The 21,838-nt window shown below is 39.6% G+C and overlaps 1 protein-coding gene across 9 annotated transcripts in view; it reads right to left on the reverse strand.

The window, feature by feature from the left end:
- Positions 1-21,838, reverse strand: part of GNPTAB (N-acetylglucosamine-1-phosphate transferase subunits alpha and beta) — a 70,322-nt gene that overhangs the window by 15,033 nt on the left and 33,451 nt on the right. For 5 of the 9 annotated variants that reach the window (XM_043519168.1, XM_038407317.2, XM_043519153.1 and 2 more), the window contains 9 exons: positions 17,894-18,055; positions 15,656-15,835; positions 14,606-14,776; positions 11,215-11,338; positions 6,190-6,393; positions 3,690-4,816; positions 2,440-2,639; positions 1,726-1,945; positions 476-589 (listed from right to left, as the gene is read on the reverse strand). In XM_043519168.1, the coding sequence (XP_043375103.1) occupies positions 476-589; positions 1,726-1,945; positions 2,440-2,639; positions 3,690-4,816; positions 6,190-6,393; positions 11,215-11,338; positions 14,606-14,776; positions 15,656-15,835; positions 17,894-18,055 (2,502 nt within the window). The remainder of the gene's footprint in view (positions 1-475; positions 590-1,725; positions 1,946-2,439; positions 2,640-3,689; positions 4,817-6,189; positions 6,394-11,214; positions 11,339-14,605; positions 14,777-15,655; positions 15,836-17,893; positions 18,056-21,838) is intronic. The other 4 variants (XM_043519158.1, XM_043519154.1, XM_043519180.1 and 1 more) reach the window with 2 other exon arrangements.

Here is a 21,838-nt window from a genome sequence, read left to right on the forward strand (position 1 = left end):
GTGATTTAGGCACTGGAAGCCTAAACCACATTAAAAGTCAATTGGAGTTACTCAAAAGTATCAGAATTTTGAGGAAAGCATCTCACGACTAGGTACAGAGAGCTAATCTCTTCACCAAATTGGAGAAATTCCAGATCAAGACTTGCCTAGTGCCATCAAAACCCTCAGATAAATGAGGACAGTGCATATTGCCTCTCTGGTTCAACATGCTGAACTACATTTCACGTTTTGAAAACAGGACAAATCTCACGTATGTGAAAATTTGCATTCTTTACTTTTGTTGAGAATATTTCTTGACCTTAACAACTAGAAGTGTGATTTATAACAGTTTTATACCCAACATAAGAAATCTGCATACATGCTATATTGTTTGTAAATTATCCTTAAAATTGCGCACGGAAAACAATGAATTCAGTAGATACAAGCTCAGGAAATGAGACAAAATGTACATCTTTTAGGCTAAATATTTTCTTACCAGATTGGGATCATAATAAGATTCCTGAGTTGGAGGAATGACACTAATCTGAGTGATGTTGGCAGGAAGTGCTTTAGAGCAATTTATCAGCATTTGCTCCAGACTTGTCAAATCCTGCCAGAAGAAGGAAAGAAACAAATCCATTACATATTTTCTCACTAACATGGTTCTATAATTATACTATATTCCTTCTGTATTCAGAATGTCTGAAAGTACCTTTAAAATATTAGCTACAAAACGTATTGGACTATTTTTGCACAAAATCAAATATAGGCTATACCCCAAATAGGCTATTATTCAGCAAGGTATTAAGTATGAGTCCCATTAAAGTCAATGGAGCTGCTCACCTATGTAAGATCAGGCATATTCTTAAATACTTGGCTGAATCAGGGCCACAGAGGCACAACCAAAGCAAAGGAATTGCCCTTTCCATTTGAACATCAATAAAATTGCACTATTGATGATTTCAAGTAAATTTCAAAATTTGAAATAACTTATTAAGTTATTAACAATGGGGAAGAGAGGAGGGAAGAAATGGAGAGAGGAAAAATGGTCTTCTCATTAAAGCACTGGCCTGGAACACAGGAGATCTGGCTCTAGCTCTAGCTCTGTCACTGACTTCCTGCATGATCTTTGGGGCAAGTCACTTACCTACGTTGTGCCTCAGCTCCCTATCTGTACAGTGGAGATAATACACGTTGTCTGTTTGTGTCTTTAGAATTCAAGCCCTTCAGGGCAGAGACTGTCTTTTTTCGTTTGTACAGTGGCCAGCACAATGGGGTCTTAGGGTGCTATCTTATTATAAATATATACTATTACACTACTTCCTTTCTCTCACCACTCCACCTGCCTTGTCTATTTAGCTGTAAGTTCTTCAGGGCAGGGACTCGCTCTTACTATGCATATGCCTAGGACAATAGGGCCACAATCTTGGTTAGGACCTTTAGGCACTACCATAATATAAACAAATACTAAGTCATTTAACATTTTATTTTATATTATGTTCAAACCAAATACCTTACTGAACTCAGAAGAAAACAGATTGCTCTTCTACTACAGCTAAAACATTGTAATAGTTTGCCTGAATGTTATTTTTTTAAAAAAAAAAAGTAGCACATATTAAACTTCCATTGTATGTTTAAGATTTAAGAATTGCCTTATGTTGCAGTGTTTGTTTTCTCTTGTGATAATGATCATATTGAATTTTACAGCTAAAGTAACAACAAAAATGGTTTCTGAAGAAAACGTACCTGCAAACTTAAAGGCAGTTCATGTATTCTTGTAGCCAATGTGCGAATCTCTCTGTCAGACAAAATGCCTGACTGATCTGTATCAACTTCATCAAAAACCTGGGAAATATTCAGTGGCTGAACTGCACTCATGAGGTAATAGAAATATGAAAAAGCAAACTGCATATCTTCCGAGTGTCTCACTTTGTGAAATGAGGTCTTGTCAAATTCCTCAGGAAACCTGTCCAGAAACAATACAAATCAATTCACTACTTTGCCACCTTAAAGTGAAACATTCCTTACTGAAGAAAAGTACCTCATCTGAAGTTCAAAAAGTTCTCCAAAGACCACTTATTTTAACACGGTTGTCTTAATGAGGGAATAATTCTCTCTCCCCCTCAAAATACAAGTTTAAGGAGCAGTCAGGCATCAACCCATAGACAGGTTTCAGAGTAGCAGCCATGTTAGTCTGTATTCGCAAAAAGAAAAGGAGTACTTGTGGCACCTTGGAGACTAACAAATTTATTTGAGCATGAGCTTTCGTGAGCTACAGCTCACGAAAGCTCATGCTCAAATAAATTTGTTAGTCTCTAAGGTGCCACAAGTACTCCTTTTCTTTTAACCTATAGACAGTCAATCATCAACACAAAGCTATAAATTCAAGGGAGCAGACACAGAAGATAGATTTACAACTGTTCTGGAGTTTCACCTTATTTCAAACAAAGTCATACTCACATATCTTGTAGTTCTTGCATAACAATGCGGTCAATCATATGAGGCATGTGAGCAGGGACTTTCCGAGATGTAAATCCAAATTTGCTGTTTAGAAGTTTATTTACATATCGGAGGGAATCAGCAAATGTATCTTTCAACTGCCTGCCAATTCGTTTACCATCAGTAAAGTAGGACATTTGCTTAATTAATGCCTCTTCTTCCTAACAAAATGATAGGCATAACCCAGGGTTACATTATTAGAGCTCCTAACACACATGCATGTTGATAACTCCAATGAAGTACTAAGCGCTTTTCTGTATTTGTAAAACTGTAAGAAGTGTCAAACGTTTTTGCTTAAAGTGTTGAGTTCTCTTTTTTTACAGTGACAGTTTAGGCCTGAAATGTGACCTTCCTTAAAACTCTCATGCATCGACAGGAAATGACATATGGAACCTCATTTAATTTGTTAAATTTTAATAGAAAAGCCACTATTTGTTGCAGGACATGTATGTAATATTGCATTCCCTTTGATGGCTATGCATCTACAATTAACAAAATCATGTCTCTGGAGTATGGATTCTATGTAGAAGGAACCTTCAATCAAAGATTAAGTTTAAAGAGTTAAAATATCTTACATTTTAAATGGAGCACCTCCACTACTTGAAAGCAATTAGGACTAACCTCTGTCAGATGACTGTGTGTGTTCCACCTTCCATTCTACAGATTCCCAGAACAAATTTTTTGGGCTAGACATCTGGGAAAGGATTTCCTCCTGTATTCATTTGATCTGTTCGTATAAGTTTTTGCTGGCATAATAAAACAGACACTTAACTTACCTTTTAGACCCAAAGATATAGATGGAATTTTTTAAAGATTGGATTTATACAAAAAATAAAATTTTGTATGTATATACAAATTTACATGAGAACTAATTTAAACCTTCCTTTGCAGTGCTGTAAACCTGAACAGTTCCATTGTGCCAGTACATGAAAACTAGACTGCAAAACTGACTAAAACCCAACTAGAGAGAAAAAGTGAACTTGGACAGTTCTTTCATCACCCTTGGAGAAGCACAGAAAGTAAATGAACAGTGAAAATAACTAAAAGTAAAACAGATTTTAAAAAAAATCTCTGGGGTTTTCAGAATTTGTCACATAAGTAAAGAATGTTTCACTGTGATTTTCACCTTGTGTTCCATTAAATTATGCATAAAGCAAAGATGACAAATTTTCTGAAGTGATATATTTTGTGTTATGCATTAGGATACTCACATCAAGAAGATCTTGGAAATACTTATTTTTTTCCCATGGCAAAAAGCCTTGATCACTTCCAGTGTAATATTGAAGTTTCCTTCCTGGCAACACTTTGCTGCCTGCTCTATCTACGTTGGCATGCTGCTTGTTTATTTCCATTTCCTCTTTTTTCTCTTCTACAGTCTCCACATTTCCAATATCTTTTGACTTCTGGGTTTCTTTTGGTATGAGTGCATTCAGTATTTTCTCTCGAGATCCATTTTTATTTCCCATGATCTGGATTACAGGCATGGATTCAGAAACTGATTTTAGAGGAAACTGCCGGTTTACCTTCATTGTCAAAACAGTACTCTTTGTAGCTCCTGACTTTGAAGGAACTGCTTCATGTTTTTTTGTTACAGCTTCTATTTTGGCACCGATTAAATCTTTATCAGGCTTGTGCCTACTGGTAAGGTTATTTTGTTCTTTTACATCATCATAGATACCTTTCCTTTCCATGCCTGACATCTTCTTTGTTTTTGTCATTGTAGGTAACATTTGGAAAGATCTCAGAAGAGCAGCCTTTGATAGATTATAACCTTTATGAGTGATATCACCATTTTCTAGCTTTAAACCCAGGTTCCACAGAGCCAACTGAACATCTTCAGGGAGGAAAGACACATTTACTGCTGGCATTACCACATCTTCAAGAAAACTCTCCTTTGTGTTATTTGGACGTTTCCTGACTCTTGGAAAACGTTCTTCTTCAGGAATATCCTCAAAAATCATTTCAGCTTCTGATACTGAAGGTGTAATTTTAATGGAAGTGTCTGATTTCTGGGTGGAAGTTGTGTTCAATTTTGGTTCCTCTCTGGTATCAACCTCAACAGCTATCTGCATTTTAAACTCTTCATCGTTTTTATCTTGAAATGTAAGATTAAAATAGATCACAGTTGCATTCATTCCACTATGCATTACCAGGTGGATAGTCTTCCACTTGTTGGCAACAGAAGCATGACGTATAATTGGATTATCGCTATAGGCACCCTCAATTCCTTTCTTGGCTATTTCAGCAAAGCTGAAATAGGGCAGATATTCACCTTTTGGAATAATGTACTGGGTTTGATTCTGCTGGAGAGTCACCTTGTACAACTCGTCAAAGTGATCTGGAAAAACAAAGAATTAATAATTTATCACCCTGTCACTTTTCTTCAATCCCGTTTTAAGCAGTAATCAAAATATCAACAGAGCGTGAGCTCAAAAATGGTAACTACAGTAACTGCCAATTTTTCTCATTCATTTATCCTAATAATGGATCACCATTTTATAACATATTAAGATTTATAAATTTGCCATTCATTCCAGTGGCAATTCTAAAGCTGTGATCATCAGACTTTCAATTTCCACCTTCAGCATTTTTATGGCACGTTACCACTTTCCCTCATTTATTTTAAACTATAGATCGTAACTGAAACTCCCAAATTTTGCTTTCACCACATTCTAATGGATAGTTTTATGTTTGTTTAGATGAACTATACTACATCATCATATCTTGGCTAGAGACCTCAAAAATTAACATGGCCAAAATGAACTTTTTCCTTCTGCCCTAATCATCTCCATCACTGCTGACAAGTTCGTCATCCTCCTAGGACGCTATGTCAGTGTCTTACTGTACTCCTCTCACTTTCTCCACACCCCACATCCAAGCTCTCATCAACTCTTATGCTTTTGTCCTTTCCGCTCTATTACTACAACAAAAACCTTTTTGGCATTCCTGCATCTGACCTCAGCCCCTCCCACCTACATAAAAAGCTGCTAACATCTTCCACTTAACTAATATGACCACGTCACTTGCCTCTTTGAACTGGTCCATTAACTTCCTCTGGTCTTCAATATCAAATTCCAATTTCTTACATGAACGTTTAAGACTCTGCATAACTTCACACTACCAACATCTCTGTGCTCTATTTTCTTTATACTGCCTGCACTCCTCCCAAGCCTTTTCGTTATCTTGCTCCCATTCTCATCTTCACATACTTTTCCATGCCATCCCTTATATTTGTAACTCCCTCCCTCCCCTAGCATCCCTGACATTTTCTCTTCCTTCAAATGATTCCTTGAAATATCACGTGAAGCCTTTCAATACTAGTTAAGAGGTAAGTATCTATAAATGTGTCACTGAGATTAGGCTACGGTGCTTGTGTGTCTGTGTTGAATTTTCTAATTTAAAACGTAAGCTTCTTGAGGCAAGGACCTTGATACTCTGTGTTCTGTACAGCACCAAACTCACTGTCCATACTTAGTAAATAACTGCTCAAGAAAAAATAAAATCAGCCCCAAACACTCTTTTGAGTTTGAATTTGTTCATGAAACAACCACCCATACGCATTTTCCCAAGCTGGTAATACACTCACAGCTCTTTTCCCTCAACTCTGCAATGTGTCTTAACACAGGACTTCACAAGCAATAACTACAAAACAGTAACATACAGTTCTGAAGAATTCTCACATGAAGACTGTCAATTATGTACTTTACATACCTTGCCCACAGTCACCAGCATCAAATCCACAAGAGAGGACATTGCATGCCTGGTCACAGAATTTATCTGCCAGCCAGGAATTGGCACAGCCCTGGTTACAATAAGAAACTCCACTGATTCCAGCACCAAACTGCCAGGGTGGGACATTCCCTGCTCCGCCACCTCCACCACCACCAGCAATGTAACGACTACCTCCGCTGTTCCCTAAAGGAAGGTAGGGATGTGGGGGGAAAACATCCATTAGAACCCTTACTTCTGACATGGATTACTCTCTGCTACTATTTTAAACCTCATTTGTTAAAATTAGTGTGAAGAAAACAAAAAAAAAGTAGACTCTTACATACTAACATCAAATCATTAGCTGATTGCTAACTCTTCCCCTATAAACTACTGTGAAATCTACCCTATGTTAACCCTATCTTGAATAGGAAACCCCTGGTCTTAAGAAGACCAATTTAAATATTGGTAAGGTTACCAATATATATTTGTCCAAATTTTAATTAAAGACAAATTTGTGGTAGGCAACTGATTTTGCTACTCCCTTGCTTGTTGCTTGAGATCAGTTTTCACTGTACATTCTACAGGAGCAAAATTATTTACTAAATATTCTTAAAGTAAAGTACAGTTCTGTGCTGCAAAGTGGCTTGCTATTACGGTGTTCCACGTTTTTTGTATTACGGATTTCCAGATACAGTTTCTTCAATTCACAAGTAATCACTTTTTTAATTCTTGTAAGTATCAGTACTGCACAAACAGCCTGGGAACCGAGAGACAAGCTAGACTCTTTCCTTCTCACGCATCACGAGTAACATCTTTTGTAAACTATGAAGTATGGGGAATAGAACTCTTTCGCTTGACACTGAGGTGGTTCTCGTTCTATTGCCCTGCGATGGAAAAGAGTCTGTGTCCTGGCGAAGAATCTCCTCATGAGAGTGGTCCCTGGAGAGGGATTGGGAAGGTGTTTGTGGTGGTGGTGGGGACAGCATGTGAGAGAGAGAGAGAAAATTGACAGAGTAACCATGTTAGTGATTTCTAGAACCCACCTGTATGTCAAGATAGAGCCACAATTGTGGGCAAAAAGTGAAAGACTTCCCCCAAAGACTTGTGGGGAGGATGGGAAATAGAAGTGGTTGGCGTCAATAAAAGTAGGCAATTATTGACCGAGGCATCAAAAGTACCTCCTTTAGCAGGTGAGTGGGACTGGATGGAGGTCGTGGTAGTAGAGGGTCCTGAAAATTGAGGTCTCTGAATCCTGTTGCTTGCGCAGAGGCTCAGCTGAGCACCTGAGGTAGAATGTTTGTGGAGAGGATGGTCTTTGCCTATACAGCTGGCTGTAGTTTTTTTCTTTTTGGCACCAGGGTATAAATTCTCAGGGAGTGGAAGGTCAATCTAGAGTCTTTCAGTGAGTGTAGAGACTCATCAGTTTTCTTGCTGAACAAGTTTGACGCAAACAGTAAATCCTCTCTGGAGAACCCGAAAAGTGAAGCCAAGACTCACACCTCATAACTACACCAGTAGCAAGCCCTGTAAATGCTGCGTCCACCACATCCACTGCAGCTTGTAAGGATGTTTTTGCCAGTAGGTTGACTTCCCTGATGAAGGATTGAAACTGGGCTCTGTCCTTGAGGGGAATTCTGTCCTTAAAGTCTACCAGCCTAGATCAGTTGTTAAAATCGTATTTTGTTAACAAAGCCTGACAATTAGCGATACGGAATTGCTGGCTCATAGAAGAGAATACCTTACTTCCCAAAAGGTCCAAACTCTTTGAGCCCTTGTCAGCCAAAGAGTGTTGTGACTTTGCTCTTTACATGGCTGCCTGAACCACCAGCAAGGTGGGCACTGGTTGCATGAAAAGAAATTCAGCTCTTTTGGCTGGGAAAAAATAGCGCCTCTCAGCTCTTTTATGTGTGGAGGCGCAGGAGGCTAGGGTATCCCAGACCACAGTGGCTGGCTCCATGATAACCTCATTTACCAGGAGCGCCACTTTGCTTGGACCTGTTGGTTGCAGAACGTCAAGGAGACGGTGTTGGGAACTTGGAGGTCCTCCAGCGGGATCTAAAAGTCATCTGCTATCCTCTGCAGTAGCTCCTGGTATTGGTTATGATTGTCCAGTGAAAATGGAGTGATCACTTAGTCCAGAGATGAGAATGAGATCCCTGTTGGTAGCATAAATCTGGCTCAGTTTCCTATACTACTACTCTAACAGATCCAGCAGATGCCATGTGGGAGAGGTGCTGTAGGGCTCATGGACAGTTCCTGGGACATTTACCATGCAGGCCCCAGTAGGGCCAATATGAGGGATCAACAGTTTGAGAGGATCCCACAGCATCAGGTACCAGTAGTCCCTGGGAAAGTCGTATCTGGGAGTAGGGCATCTGGATGTTCTCCACTCCCTCTCAGGACTCATCTTTTTGCAAGGAGATGAAGGACAGGCCAGAGCATCTGACTCATCCAAGTCAGAGACCTGTTCTTGTTCTACTGGTAGGGCTGTCGGTACCGGAGGATGAACACTCTTGCCTCAGGGTTGGAGCAGAGAGGGTTCCTATGTTACCAAAGTGGTTTCATCCTCTGCTGTGGCAATGTCTCTCACAAGAATCAGGCCTGAGAGGAGAGAGGGCTAAGGATAAGAGAAGAAGATATCCTCTAGAAAGACTTAAGTGTCCCCACATCCCAATGTTCAGGGCACTCCTGCAGTCGGGAACGACAGTTCCGATGTGTCCTGAAATGTTGAGAGTGGATTGTCCTCCCGACGGTGGGCAGGTACTGCCAAAGAGTCAGGTCCAACATTCTGAGATGGAGCTGGAGAATGCCAGTCTTTATGTTTAGGAGTTGGAGCCAACAATAGGACTGACTAAACCTTTTTCTTCTGTGCTAAACCCTCCTGCCTGGGAACCTTAAGTGGTCCTGAGCCTTAGAATCTGTGTGCAGAGGCTCACCCGACCCAGACAGAGACATGCATGGGGATCTGTCCTTGTATCCATGAGCGTCCTTTACTCTCATGCAAAGCCCTGGCTGATGATTCCTTGTGCTTGGCAGCCCCAGGCTCCACTCCCAAGTTCACACTCACTGGGCTGCTTGTCAGTCGGGGCCAATGTTCGGGGGGAGGAGAGAGAGAGTCTCCCTAGCCCGGATCAGCATGAGGTCTTATGGCCTTCTCCATAAGCTCATGAGCTTCACAAGTTCACAGGGGAAACAAGCGGCAAATGCTGAACTTTGCAGAGAGATACATCTCACTCAAAAAGCAGAGGCAGTGTTGGTGGTTGTTGCTCACAGAGAAGGAGCGAGAGCAAGAGACACAATTTTTAAACACTGGTACTCTGGACATAGTTCCAGACTGAGGGAAGGGATTCCCCTAAAGCTATTCTAACTATACTATATAAAACTCTAACTCTACTAAATATAAAAACTACTTACAATATCTATTTACAGGCTTATAAGAAAGAAGCTGGAGAAATCTGTGCACACAGAAGGTTCCGACTCAGGCCATGTAGTAGTAAGAAGGATCAAGAAAGGCATGGGCCTGCACTGCCTTTTACATCTTCACTCTGGAGCACAAGGAAGGCTATTGTGCATGTGTGAGTCAACGGACAATGCTTATTAAGAATCTTCAGACTCAGGTGCATGGCGCTCACACATACCCACATGGGAAATATACATCGGGACCAGCACTCAAAGAAGATCTCTGAACGTTCACAGGAAATAGTAGAATGAAAAGATGCCATTTTATAGAATAAAATTTCACTTTAAAAGACTAAAACACTGACAGGACTTTTCAGAAACCCTGCAACAAGAGCATCTACAATTATTTTAAAATACAGAGGGGAAAGCATTCATCTGCATTCTAATCCTGTGCATACATTTACATCCCAAAGCTTAAAAGCAAGATTTCCCTTTTGAGAAAATGCACCCAAAGCTCTTGTGCTTAATAGTACTCACTTATATAGCAGAAAAGAACAATTCCTTCCATAGCAAGACTTACAAAAGATATTCTGTACCCTATGTTTTATGCAGGAAGTCAGACTAGATGATCATAGTGGTCCTTTCTAGCCTTATATAAATCTATGAAAAACAAAAAATCACCCTCATAAAACTAAGTATCTGACAGGAAGAGAAGTGGAAGGGGAAATAATGTTCTTCAGTGTGTTCACATCTGGAGAAAGTTAGGGTGTTTAAAGGTGGAGAAATGGATGTCAAGACAGAGCATGTTCTAGTTAGACCCTCAGGTCCACCATGTCAAAGACATGACCATCTGCTAGCTTCACACTGGACAGTAAGTACCCAAAATATGGATGTGTGTTGAACACAAATATTCATAAGGACCAATCTTGAGAAGGTGGTCTAGACTCTAGACAGAGCATGCTCTGTAACAGGTTTTTAAAACATCAGGAAAAATCTGACAGAGAAGTGATTGTGGATAATCTCCTTAGCAAAAGGAATGAATGACAGAGCATGTAAAATTTAAAAATTTACTAAATCTCATAAAGTAAACTTTGTATTAAATACTCTGGCAAACCATTCATACCTAAAGTCCAATTTTAATTTAAAACCCAACTACATAATACTGAATCCATGATATTAGAGAGAATACACAGCTGTCAAAAGTATGTAAAATGCCATTATTAACCCTCAATCTTCCCTTAAAGAGTGATTCTGGTCAGAAGAATGATTCTGAAATTGAGATCTTATTACTGCTATACTGAGTGATCTGTGCTTTGTTCATGAGTAAAACCAACATTTTACTACCATCAGAGCTGCAGAGCTAATAGACATTAAAGCTCAAAGAATCCGCTATCTCATCTAGTTAGATCCGATACACAGAGCAAGATTTCCCTGTGTACTGCTCAAATACTGCAATTTGAAGCATCAGTTATTTCCCACATAACGAAATGTATCTTTATATCTGTAAGAAAGATCAATTTTTTTTTTCTATCAAAAGGGGAATTGTTCATATATACAGGATAATCCACCAGTCACAGAATTTTTGTAAGAAAGTAGGTTAATTCATTTGTTTCTAAATTCTCTTACCAATGCAATCCCCTCCATCCCAATCACATGCTGAATTATTACAGGCTTTATCGCAGTAACCATCTTTAATCCATGAGCCAGGACATCCTTCAGCACAGTTTGGCACTGGCCAAGTCAAGTAAACCTAGAAGGAATAATATTACAATCTCAGTTTTTCAGTCAAATAAGCAGACTTAACAGTTCCCTATGCATAGTGCTTTACATGTTCAAAGACCTTTACGAACAATAATTAATTCTTAACACCAGTGAGGTTGGTAAGCATTATCCCCTTTAACAGGTCTGCAAAATTAAGGCTCAGAGGTCCACACAGTAAATCGATTAAAAAGCCAAGAGAAGAACACAGGACCGCCTGACTCTCAGCCCTGAGTTCATTCCCACAGACAATATTTATATAAAGGTTAAACAGTGTTTAAAAGATTAAAAGTCTAAAATAACTGACTTCAATTCATTTGTCTGCTGACCCAAAAGTTTCCGGGGGCTGCCTATTAGTCATGCATGTGACAAACAGATGTAGAACTAACATACTAATCATTAAGCATCTGATAATCTATGAGTTAAATGTTTCCAAGAATTTCTGACATAACACAATGTAGAACAAGATATGCTTAGTTTACAAGCATTAAAAATGAAGCACTTTTTTATTCAGACCTTCCCACCCCCACCCCCTATTTAAACCCAGCTGTAACAACTACTGATCAGATTTCATGATAGAAAACTTCATTTGACTCCAAGTTATCATGAGACCTGACAAAACAGTAATAAAATGAAGAATTGTATGACAGCTCTCATTAGAGGACTCAGCTGAATATGTAACTATTTACCTTTATTAAAGCCTACTGAAGCAGTTGAAATTTTCTGCTAGTCAACAGCAACAATTTTTAATCACCCCAAATTCCTGTAATTCCCACTATATCTTGATGCCAGTTTACTAACCACAAAATATGCCCAGGTTTATGATTTTATGGTGGTGTAAGACCCATCCACACTAGACCTTGAGAAAGCACTCGTACTGGTGCAGCACTACCAGTGGTACAATGGTGGGAACACTAGCAAAGACAGGATTTAAATAGCCATCAGTGTTTTTTAACCACAATCTCACAAAGACCTGCTCTGACCAGGATTAGATATACAATGGAAAAAAATCTCATGTGGCCTCTTTACAGTAACACTTCTACTATTGCTATCAGCTGCATCAATGATAGTGTAAGGGCTTGACCACACAGACACTTAGTGCATGACAAGCCATGGTGTGACTATACAGCTCACTATCCTACCGCAGATACCCTGCAACCAGTGATGAGCTGCCAAAATCTTAACAGGTTCCCTCCTCACCCCACGAGGGGATTGTTGCCCACCGCCACCCCCTCGGGGACTCCTGCCCCATCAAATCCCCCGGGTTCCTTGACAACCCCCCCCCTTGTGGGCCACCGTAGTGGGTGCCCACCCCTAAGAGCCAGAGGCACCTGCTGTGGAGCGAGGTGGGGAGTCCCGGAGGTGCTTACTGGGGCAGCTCCCAGGAAGCATCCGGAAGGTCCCTCTCACTCCTAGGGGTGGGGGAGCGTAGCTGGGGGGGAGCAGGGGGAGCGGCTGCTCCCCCACTGATCACATCAAAGGTGGCGCCTTAGGCACCGACTCCCTGGGTGCTCCGGGGCTGGAGCACCCACCGGGAAAATTTGATGGGTGCAGAGCACCCACTGGCAGCTCCCCGCCCTGCGCCCGGCCCCAGCTCACCTCCGCTCCGCCTCCTCCACTGAACGCGCTGCCCCGCTCTGCTTCTCCGCCCCCTCCCCCGGCTTCCCGCAAATCAGCTGTTCGGCAGGAAGCTTGGGAGGACTGAGAAGCAGGCGGCAGCTTCCCACTCAGGCCGAGGGTGGCGGAGGTGAGCTGGGGCGGGGAGCGGTTCCCCTGCACCCCCCCCACAGCTCACCTCTGCCTCCCTGGGCCTGAGCGGGAGGCCGCCGCCTGCTTCTCAGCCTGCCCCAGCTTCTCATGCGAACAGCTGATTCGTGGGAAGCCTGGGGGGGCGGAGAAGCAGGGCCGGGCGGCGCGTTCAGGGGAGGAGGCGGAGGTGGAGCGGATGTGAGCTGGGGCTGGGGCGGGGAGCTGCCGGTGGGTGCTCTGCACCCACCAAATTTTCCCCTTGGGTACTCCAGGGCTGGAGCACCCATGGAGTCGGCGCCTAAGGCGCCACTTTTGGCCAGTTAAATTTAGAAGCCCTTTTAGAACCGGTTAGCCCTTGTGGAACAACCAGTTCTAAAAGGACTTCTAAATTTAACAACCGGTTCTAGAGAACCAGTGTGAACTGGCTCCAGCTCACCACTGCCTGCAACCATGCACTAAAAGTTCCATAGTGCACTCTGACCGATTGCTGTTTCAAGCAGTAGATCAAAGTGCACCACGGAACTTTTAGTGCACGGTAGCAGGATACAGAAAGACAGTGAGCAGCAACCTAGTAAGCTGTACAGTCACCCCCTGGATTGCCATGCACTATGCCTCCATGTGGTCAAGCCCTAAGCAATATCATAGTCTAACAGATGGAAATGGAGCTGCTCTGCAGTATTTTAATACTATATGTTGACCTGGTTATTGGGATGCTTACTGCATGAATATATTGGTTTAGTTTAATAGAGGGCTGAAAAGAAAGACAAGCAGAAAGGGAAAAAATGGCTCTGGATAAGCCAACTTTCAGCAAACACTGCAGAATTATTAAAGGAAAATACCAGAATTATTAGCTTTGATGATAACCCCTAAACACAGACGTTCTAAGGGTACAGCAGGACTTTTTAAAAGGAATTCTCTTAGAGGGGAATAAGAAGGAGAGTTGTTTGGGGGAAACAAGATTGTGATACAAGCACCTGCTGGAGGCGTCTGAAGAAGTTAGGCCTGCCTTGGTTATCAGCAGAGGATGGCAGTCATTGGATGTTTTAATCCTTTTTCTGTAAATGTTTTGTTCCTACTGTTAAAACACTACTTTGCTTTTAGGGAGGCTGTTATGCCACTGCATGCCACTAGTACCAGACTCCCAGACAGACCTGCTGGGTAAGCACGACTGATATACAGGGAACTTTATCGAGGTCCCTGTCTAAGAGTGGGAGTTTACAGAATTCCACCCCAGGAGAGGTAAAGATATGAGGTCCGATATAGCTGACGGAGTGCACTCAGAGACCCAAAAGGGGACAGAGGTGCTGCTAGCACTGTAAGCATGATACCTACATTATACGGTATGGAAAACACTTTTTTTCATATCCCTGCTACCAAATGTTTCATTTTTAAGAATAAATATTTTTAGTCCTCCTTTCCTTTCATATTAGAATTTCTTCAATTTATATCACATTAGTGCAGAAAAAGTTTCTGCACTATTTCTGATTAATCTTGTTTCATGGTGACTTACCTTCTGACCCTTAGAGTGACTGTAAAAATCATCAGGCCATACATCCTTCCCAAACATAACATCATCATTCAGGTAAATGAACTTCTGGGAAAGGCCAGCAATATGATGAATGTGACTTTCAATGGCTGGGGAACTAAAGGTAGGCAAGTGACTCAAATTCTGAAATATGTCCTATCCAAAAAAAAAAAAAAAAAAAAATCACTTAGGTGTTTTTTCAACACACGTGTAAACTATCAGGTACATCAGACAATGCTTTTTATCTATTCAAGGTAAAAATGATTTTAGACAAGAAAAGTAAAGAGATGGGAGAAAGACATAAGGATAGAGAAAATAAATAGGGATATGGTAGAGAAGAAGTAAGTTTTACCATAGTCTCTCCATATAGCTAACAAACATACAAATTTCAAGCTTAAACTGTTTTTTTTTCGCTCTGTCATAACTGGCAGACCAGCATTATTTGTACCTGATCCAAAGCCAACTGATGCCCATGGAAAGACTCCCATACTGCTCAGAGTTTGAGCATGCCAAGATACTCAAAACTCCAGAATTATTTAACCAAAAGCCAGTGATTTTTTCTGTTGCTGTTTATTTGTTTAGTAGATTTGAAGGAATTTTTTTAAGCCAGTTTTAAAAGACAACTAATATAGCTTTTCACGTATTTCTTATTTCCAGTAACAAAAATGCTAGTCTATCCTGTCTTAATACAAGTTTATTGGCTTTCCATTGGCCCTAAGAAATTCTTTATGGATTAAGATTCAAACAGCATTTACTTTCCCTCAATTTTTTTTTATAAACAGACTTCATAAGGGTATTAGAGACAGACACAATTTAGCTGAAGCCTCTGGCTCTTTGAAAACAAAGAGTAAGTTGAAGGTTTGATATACCTTCAGTTGTCTTGTGAAGCAACAAAGTGAAATATAAAATGTAATATATTTTAACAAAACGGGGGAAAATTAACATGGTTCCTTCTACCTTTGCAATAAAATGCAAGGTTTACTTAGAAAAAAGGTGCATCTTAAAATCACTATGGAATCCTTTAGAGAATTTTACCTGATGTGTTACTATAGTTATCCGAGGGTTATCCAGATTAAGCCAGGATGGAATCTGCCCATTAGTGATGATGAAAATGTGTCTAACCCAAGGGGCGTGCCTCTCTATTGATCGGAGGGAATATCTCAGCTCTTCATTATCTTCAAAACGGCTGGCTGAAATATCTTCATCCTGTTTAGACTATGAAAAAAATTAGACCTATATTTACATTTAATTAGAGAGTTAAGGTCCCATTCCTACAAAAGTTTATATACGTGCTTAAAAGAGGCACTGCACGTAGTCTAAGTGAAGTCAATGGGATAACTTACAGTAAGAAGGTTAAGCACATGCGTGTGTCAGTGTTATGCAGGACGAGGGCTGTGACTCGTAAAGGGTAAGTATAATGAAAAAATATCATTATTCCTTTACAAATTGTCTGGTTTCACTAAAATACATTGACATCAACTATCTTTATACTGTTAACTACTAGGTATCACCAGTATGTCCATGGATCATAATGGGGGCAGACAGTTATTTGAATAATCTGGCTCCTCTTTCTTCAAGGTCCCAGAGACATACTACCCTATCTTCCTGGCTTTTGATTAGATATAATTTTCCTGATCTCACACTCCTTCATGTGGTGGACTGACTCAAAGCCACATTGTATTTCAATTATTTTATGTTTCACGACATTAATGTATAAAAGGCATTTTTAATAGTTGTGCCTTTTGGTTCTATTGTATTGTATACTATTTATAAATATTTGTCATCCTAATGATTTGCTTGAATTGCCTTGTGCAATACACATTTTATAAAAACCTACTTTTTAAAAATCCTGGATTCTTCTATGTTAAAAACTCCCAACAAAAATAGTTTATTGAACAGAAGAGGCACACAGGTCTCATCAACTATCAATTAAACCCAAATTTTTCAGTATTTTCTTGTTAAAAAGACTACACACAGACTGAAACCTCATTTTAAAATCTGTTAGGTAAGTCACATTGTGAAGTCACTATCGCAACACATTTAATCCCCATAAAAAACAAACAAAAAAAAACTTTTGTTAGAAGACAGTTAACACTCCCTAAGGGAAATCCGCATCTACGTCACCCTTATAAGGAATGTCCAGTTAAGGTATCCCTCTTTAATGGATCTTAATTTGAATGACTACCACTTTCAAGGCAGACTCTAACCCCCATAAATAAATCCTATACATCTCCAACAACACAATATATACCTCGTACTCCTTGATCATACTATAGCTCAAAATCTTAACTCCCACCTCAGCAACACCAATATACATGCCTCAGACATCCACACATCAGCGAATGGAATAATGCATTATTTTTCCATGAGGAAGTGAAGTCTGAGTTAAGGTTCTGCATTATAGTGAGAAAATATGAACAGTTCTCGTAAGCCAAGCAAAAGTTCACAGAAGTATTCAATTTTAATTATAGGATTAAGTTGTTGATTGGTTACAGCATATGACAAGACTTTATAATAAAATATATGCATTTGCTTTGCTGTCTTTTATATATATATATATATATGAAATGTGATTTACTATAATATAAAAAGGCCTTGGAAGAAATAAATTGATAAGATTGTTTTTTTAAAAAAAATCTTCCTTTGAAAATAGAAGTTCCTCACTTCATTTAATATAATTTTGATAAAAAAATGGGCTTTGTCATTTGTTCCACAGAAGAAGAGACAGTTCTCTTTTACTGAAGTCTTCTAGTTAAATAAAAAGGGCTGAAAAAGTTGTTTTGAAAGCTTTTAGATGAGACACCATTAATATTTTGGCACTAACAACAGCATGTATATTATAAAAAAAAGGGGTGGGGGGAAAAGAAATGCCATGAGGAGCAAACAAAACGTGCTATTTTAACTAAGTCTTTTTCCCATCATGAAAAATAAAATGCTTATGTGAAATTAAGTATCTACTGAGACATGACACTTTTGTCAAATTAAAATAATCTGAGTAGTTTGCAGACAATTTTACCAAAAAGTATGTATGGAAAGCCAAATATTTTTGACTCAGTGGTCCTAAAAGACAATTTGATTAAGCTCCTCTCCCTCCAACTCTTCTTTCAAGGTTTCAAGATCGGAGAGTTATTTTTTTATATGGCAGGAATAGCCGATTCCTAACAATCCTATAATTTTGGAAGAAATTCTTGTTCCTTAACTGTATTTATTTAATCATACTCCTTGAAACTTATGACACTATAGTCTTTACATTCCTCGGTGAAATTTACCTACCTGACTGATGGCACTGAGATCCCACAGTAAATAAGCAGGATTAAGTGTCAATTCTTTTCCATCTATAGTCATGTTCTTCTTAGCTTGCTTGCTCAGTTCTTGGAAACCCTTGGGGTTATTCAGTTGCAATAGGGCAACGCTGGCTTCTGAATAAAGCTGTAACTATACAAGCAGAGAAACAATCTTTCATTTCTGGCACGTATCCACACAAGAGAGATTTTTCCCTTGCAAGCTCATTCATTTTTTGTTGTATTTCTCTCACGATAGTACTAAGAAAAAAAACTGAATGATGAAAACTTATAAAATATCAGCTATATTGTAAAGCAACCTAACAATGAAGGGCCAACATGGTTAATGAAAACTGACATCCTCAAATGCATGGCATGTTTCAGGAAGAACAGAAACCTAATGCTGGGAAACTGAAATTTTCTTCTTTTTTTTTTTTTTTAATAGAACAATACTCATAAAACTTCATTGTGTGCCTGATATTACTGTTTCCAACTAAGTTTCTCTTATTACACTGCAATCCAGCAACCATAAATCTGTGCTTATGTTAGAAATGCTTCATTATTACATTAAATCATGCATTTTAGTCTCCCCACAATGAAATTCATATTTTTCTGAAACCTCAGTTTAGTTTAGCATTAAAGGAACTATACCTTTTTCTAAAGTAACACGGGGGGACAGAAAGGCAATTCAGCTATGCCTGTAACATGAAATTTTTAGAACGGTTGAAGGATCAATTTATGATCTCGAAATTTGATACACAAAAGGCTTCAGAACTAATCCATTGGTGGTTCTCTGAGTCCTCAAGCATGATTGCCAATCTGCTGCTAAGGTCATTCGTTACTGGGGAACTGTTTGATCTGTTAGCTGTTTTTATCTCTTGCTACTAGTTATTCTGGCTATCAGATTTCATAATGTGCAGGATGATAAGGGACTTACACTGGATGCTATATCTGACAGCAAATGTGGCTTGCAAAGGGCAGGAGACTGGTATGTTTTGCTAAAAGTAAAACCATCCAAGTTAAATATTATAAGGATTTATTTGTACATTGTAGTGTGCAAGATTCAAAACAAGTTTAAAATGCGCAATTGTGTTCCAATTCTCTAGAAGCACAGTGTATATATTTAAAAGCTGGACTGAAAATTTAACAGCGGCAAATATGTCATCAGTTCCTCTGTGCTGTGCAAAAGAAATGTTAGCGCTAATAAAAACAGTTGTGGATTAATGCATATATTTTTAGTTGGCTGAGATTTGTAAAAGTAATTTAGTACTTTACAGTAATACTATATCAAGTTAAAAAACATCCCACCAGATTTTTATGCAACTATTAGCTCCCTCAGACTAATTTTTATTTTCAATTAAATCTGACCTTTTCTGCCCCTTCTAAGTCAGCACTTGTCAGAGTGTTAGCACCCCATCCCTTAGCAATCAAACAAGCCCAGCTGTCATGCCTGTGACATTTTAAAGCTGTCGATGGTTTGACTCATATGCTATTTGATCGCTTTCAATCTGACTTATGAGGTTTGCCATTAGAAAAATCTAATAAATTGCAGACCTTCCAGGGAATCATTTGAACATACTGATGAAAGGATGACTTCTGTAGTTGTATGGCTGAGGAATAGTTACAGTCTTCACAGCAAGCAATCTCCAAAAATACTGATATGGAAATTTTACAGATTGCAAAGCTGCCATTAGTAGGCATGCGTTTTTTTTAGGAATACAACAACGTCATACAGTCCCGGAGAATCAGATATCTGGCATATGACATGAACGGCTGAGATTCCCATTTCACCCACCCCAAAACGGTTTTTAAAAATATTTAATTTCTATTTGACTTGACATTACCACCTCGACAAAACAGGGTCAGGTATTAGGAATGGCTTCCTGGCTGGATTTGCTATCAATAGTTTTCCTTTTTTCATCACTATTATTTTGTGTGCTCTAGCTGCTCCACATGTGACAATCCAAATGAGGGTGACAAACAGGGTTGGAAGGGATAAGGAATAGAGTTATATGATAAGGCAGCGGTTCAGTTTGGGCATGTGCCCACCTAGGGTAGCTTAAGATTTTTCTCTTAAACGTAGAGATTCTGAAAAGCTTTTGAAGAAAAGACAAAACACTGCTGAAAAACAGTAGTGTGTATTTATATACCTATATAGTGTATATGGCAAGACAATCTCTTGAAAACAAGGTAACAGAGATAGGTTTTCTAACAAAGCAAAACACCCCCCAGAGTTTTAAAGTCTGACCAAAAATCCCTCCCACTCTCCATCACTCAATTCAGTTTCTTTACTCTCCTGTCCATTTGATTAGTTCCTATGTCACCATAGTGTGTTCTAGGCTAGACAACACCAAGCCCAATATATTTCCTTTGAAAGTCACCATTAAGAAACCCTATTATTGAGTAAAAGCTGCAGACTGAATGATAAAGAGCAGGAGCGCCATCTCCTGTTAAATACGGCAGTTTCAATTGTAAGTGGAAATAATTCAAACAGAGGACTAAATATTAAAGCACACCTACCCGAACATGTTCAGCCCACAAAACAAATATGATCAGTAAGCACATTAACAGCTAACAGAGGACCAAGAAACTTCAAGCTCATTACATTACTAATACATAAATTTCATAGGTAATTATCTATGTGCTTTCACCCTGCAAATTCACATCTTGTATTAACACTATTTATAACTTCACAGCATTTTATGAACATTAATCCTTACAATGTTGCTGTGAGATATGTAAATAACCATTATCCCCATTTTACAGAGGGGGAAGCCGACAAGGAATTTAAGCAAACTGCCTGATGCCACACAGTGCATCGATAGCAGAGCCAGGACAGAACTCATGAAGCTCCTGGCTCCTAATCATGCTCAGTCCTCTAGCCTACATTGTCTCTCAAGCTTATCTGATTATAGACAGAATGATCAAACATATTTCTGCAGGGTTTTTTATTTATTTATTTTTAATTTCAAGATGTCCCTTAATCACTGCTTTGTTAACATCACTTTTTCTCAACTCCAGTTTGAGCTCACCTATTACAAGCCATACAGAAAACTTGTGACAGCTCTCAAGAAAAGACTTTTACAGTCCAGATGGTAGAAGAATATTTTTATAGCTCTCTGGATCCAGAAATGTGTTGATTCAAGAAAAGAACAGATTCTATTAGACTAGAGTCATTAGCACTGTATGTAAACGTATCACCAGCTTCACTTTTTGGTTTCTAATGCCCTTCCCCTCTTTCCTTCCCCCCTCATATATAGCCACCTTTGCTAATGGAAGTGATTTCAAAATTTGTTTACAATCCCTTACTTGCAGCACTGCACTGGAAAATAACGACCGCAAGGGTGTGACTGGGAAACTGCATGAGAGTCAGAAGGGCCAGGGAACGATAATTCTGTGACAATTAACATACATTTAACTTCTTCCATCAGACTATCTCCAAGCATTTTACAAATTATATAAATAAAAAAAATAAAAGAGTTAATATAGCAGAATTGTTTCAAATTTAAATACATGCTGTAAAAGGTCCTCCTTCACTGTCTGTAGTATGAACCTGTCATCTCTCATCTTGGACTATAAGGTCTTTGAGTCAGAAACCATCTTTTTGTTTGTATATGTGCGCGCGCGTGCGTATGGGTGCGCGCGCGCGTGCGTATGGATGCGCGCGCGTGTGCAGTGCTTAGTGCAATGAGGCCCAGTTTTTGACTGGGACTACTAGACACTTCCACCATACAAACAAGGGTATGTCTACACTACAAAACTAAGTCGGCCTATATTAGGTTGACTTACAGCCACCGCAGTAATTACTGCGGTGGTGCATGTCTACACTACCCTCCTTGGGTGAATAGTGTGCGTCCTCACCAGGAGCGCTTCCACCGACCTAAAAGGGGAAGACTGGGCTCCTGCCAGGAGGCTCCTGAGTTCCTGGCAGGCTGGC

The sequence above is a fragment of the Dermochelys coriacea genome, chromosome 1 (assembly GCF_009764565.3).
Source record: "Dermochelys coriacea isolate rDerCor1 chromosome 1, rDerCor1.pri.v4, whole genome shotgun sequence".
Taxonomy (NCBI): domain Eukaryota; kingdom Metazoa; phylum Chordata; order Testudines; family Dermochelyidae; genus Dermochelys; species Dermochelys coriacea.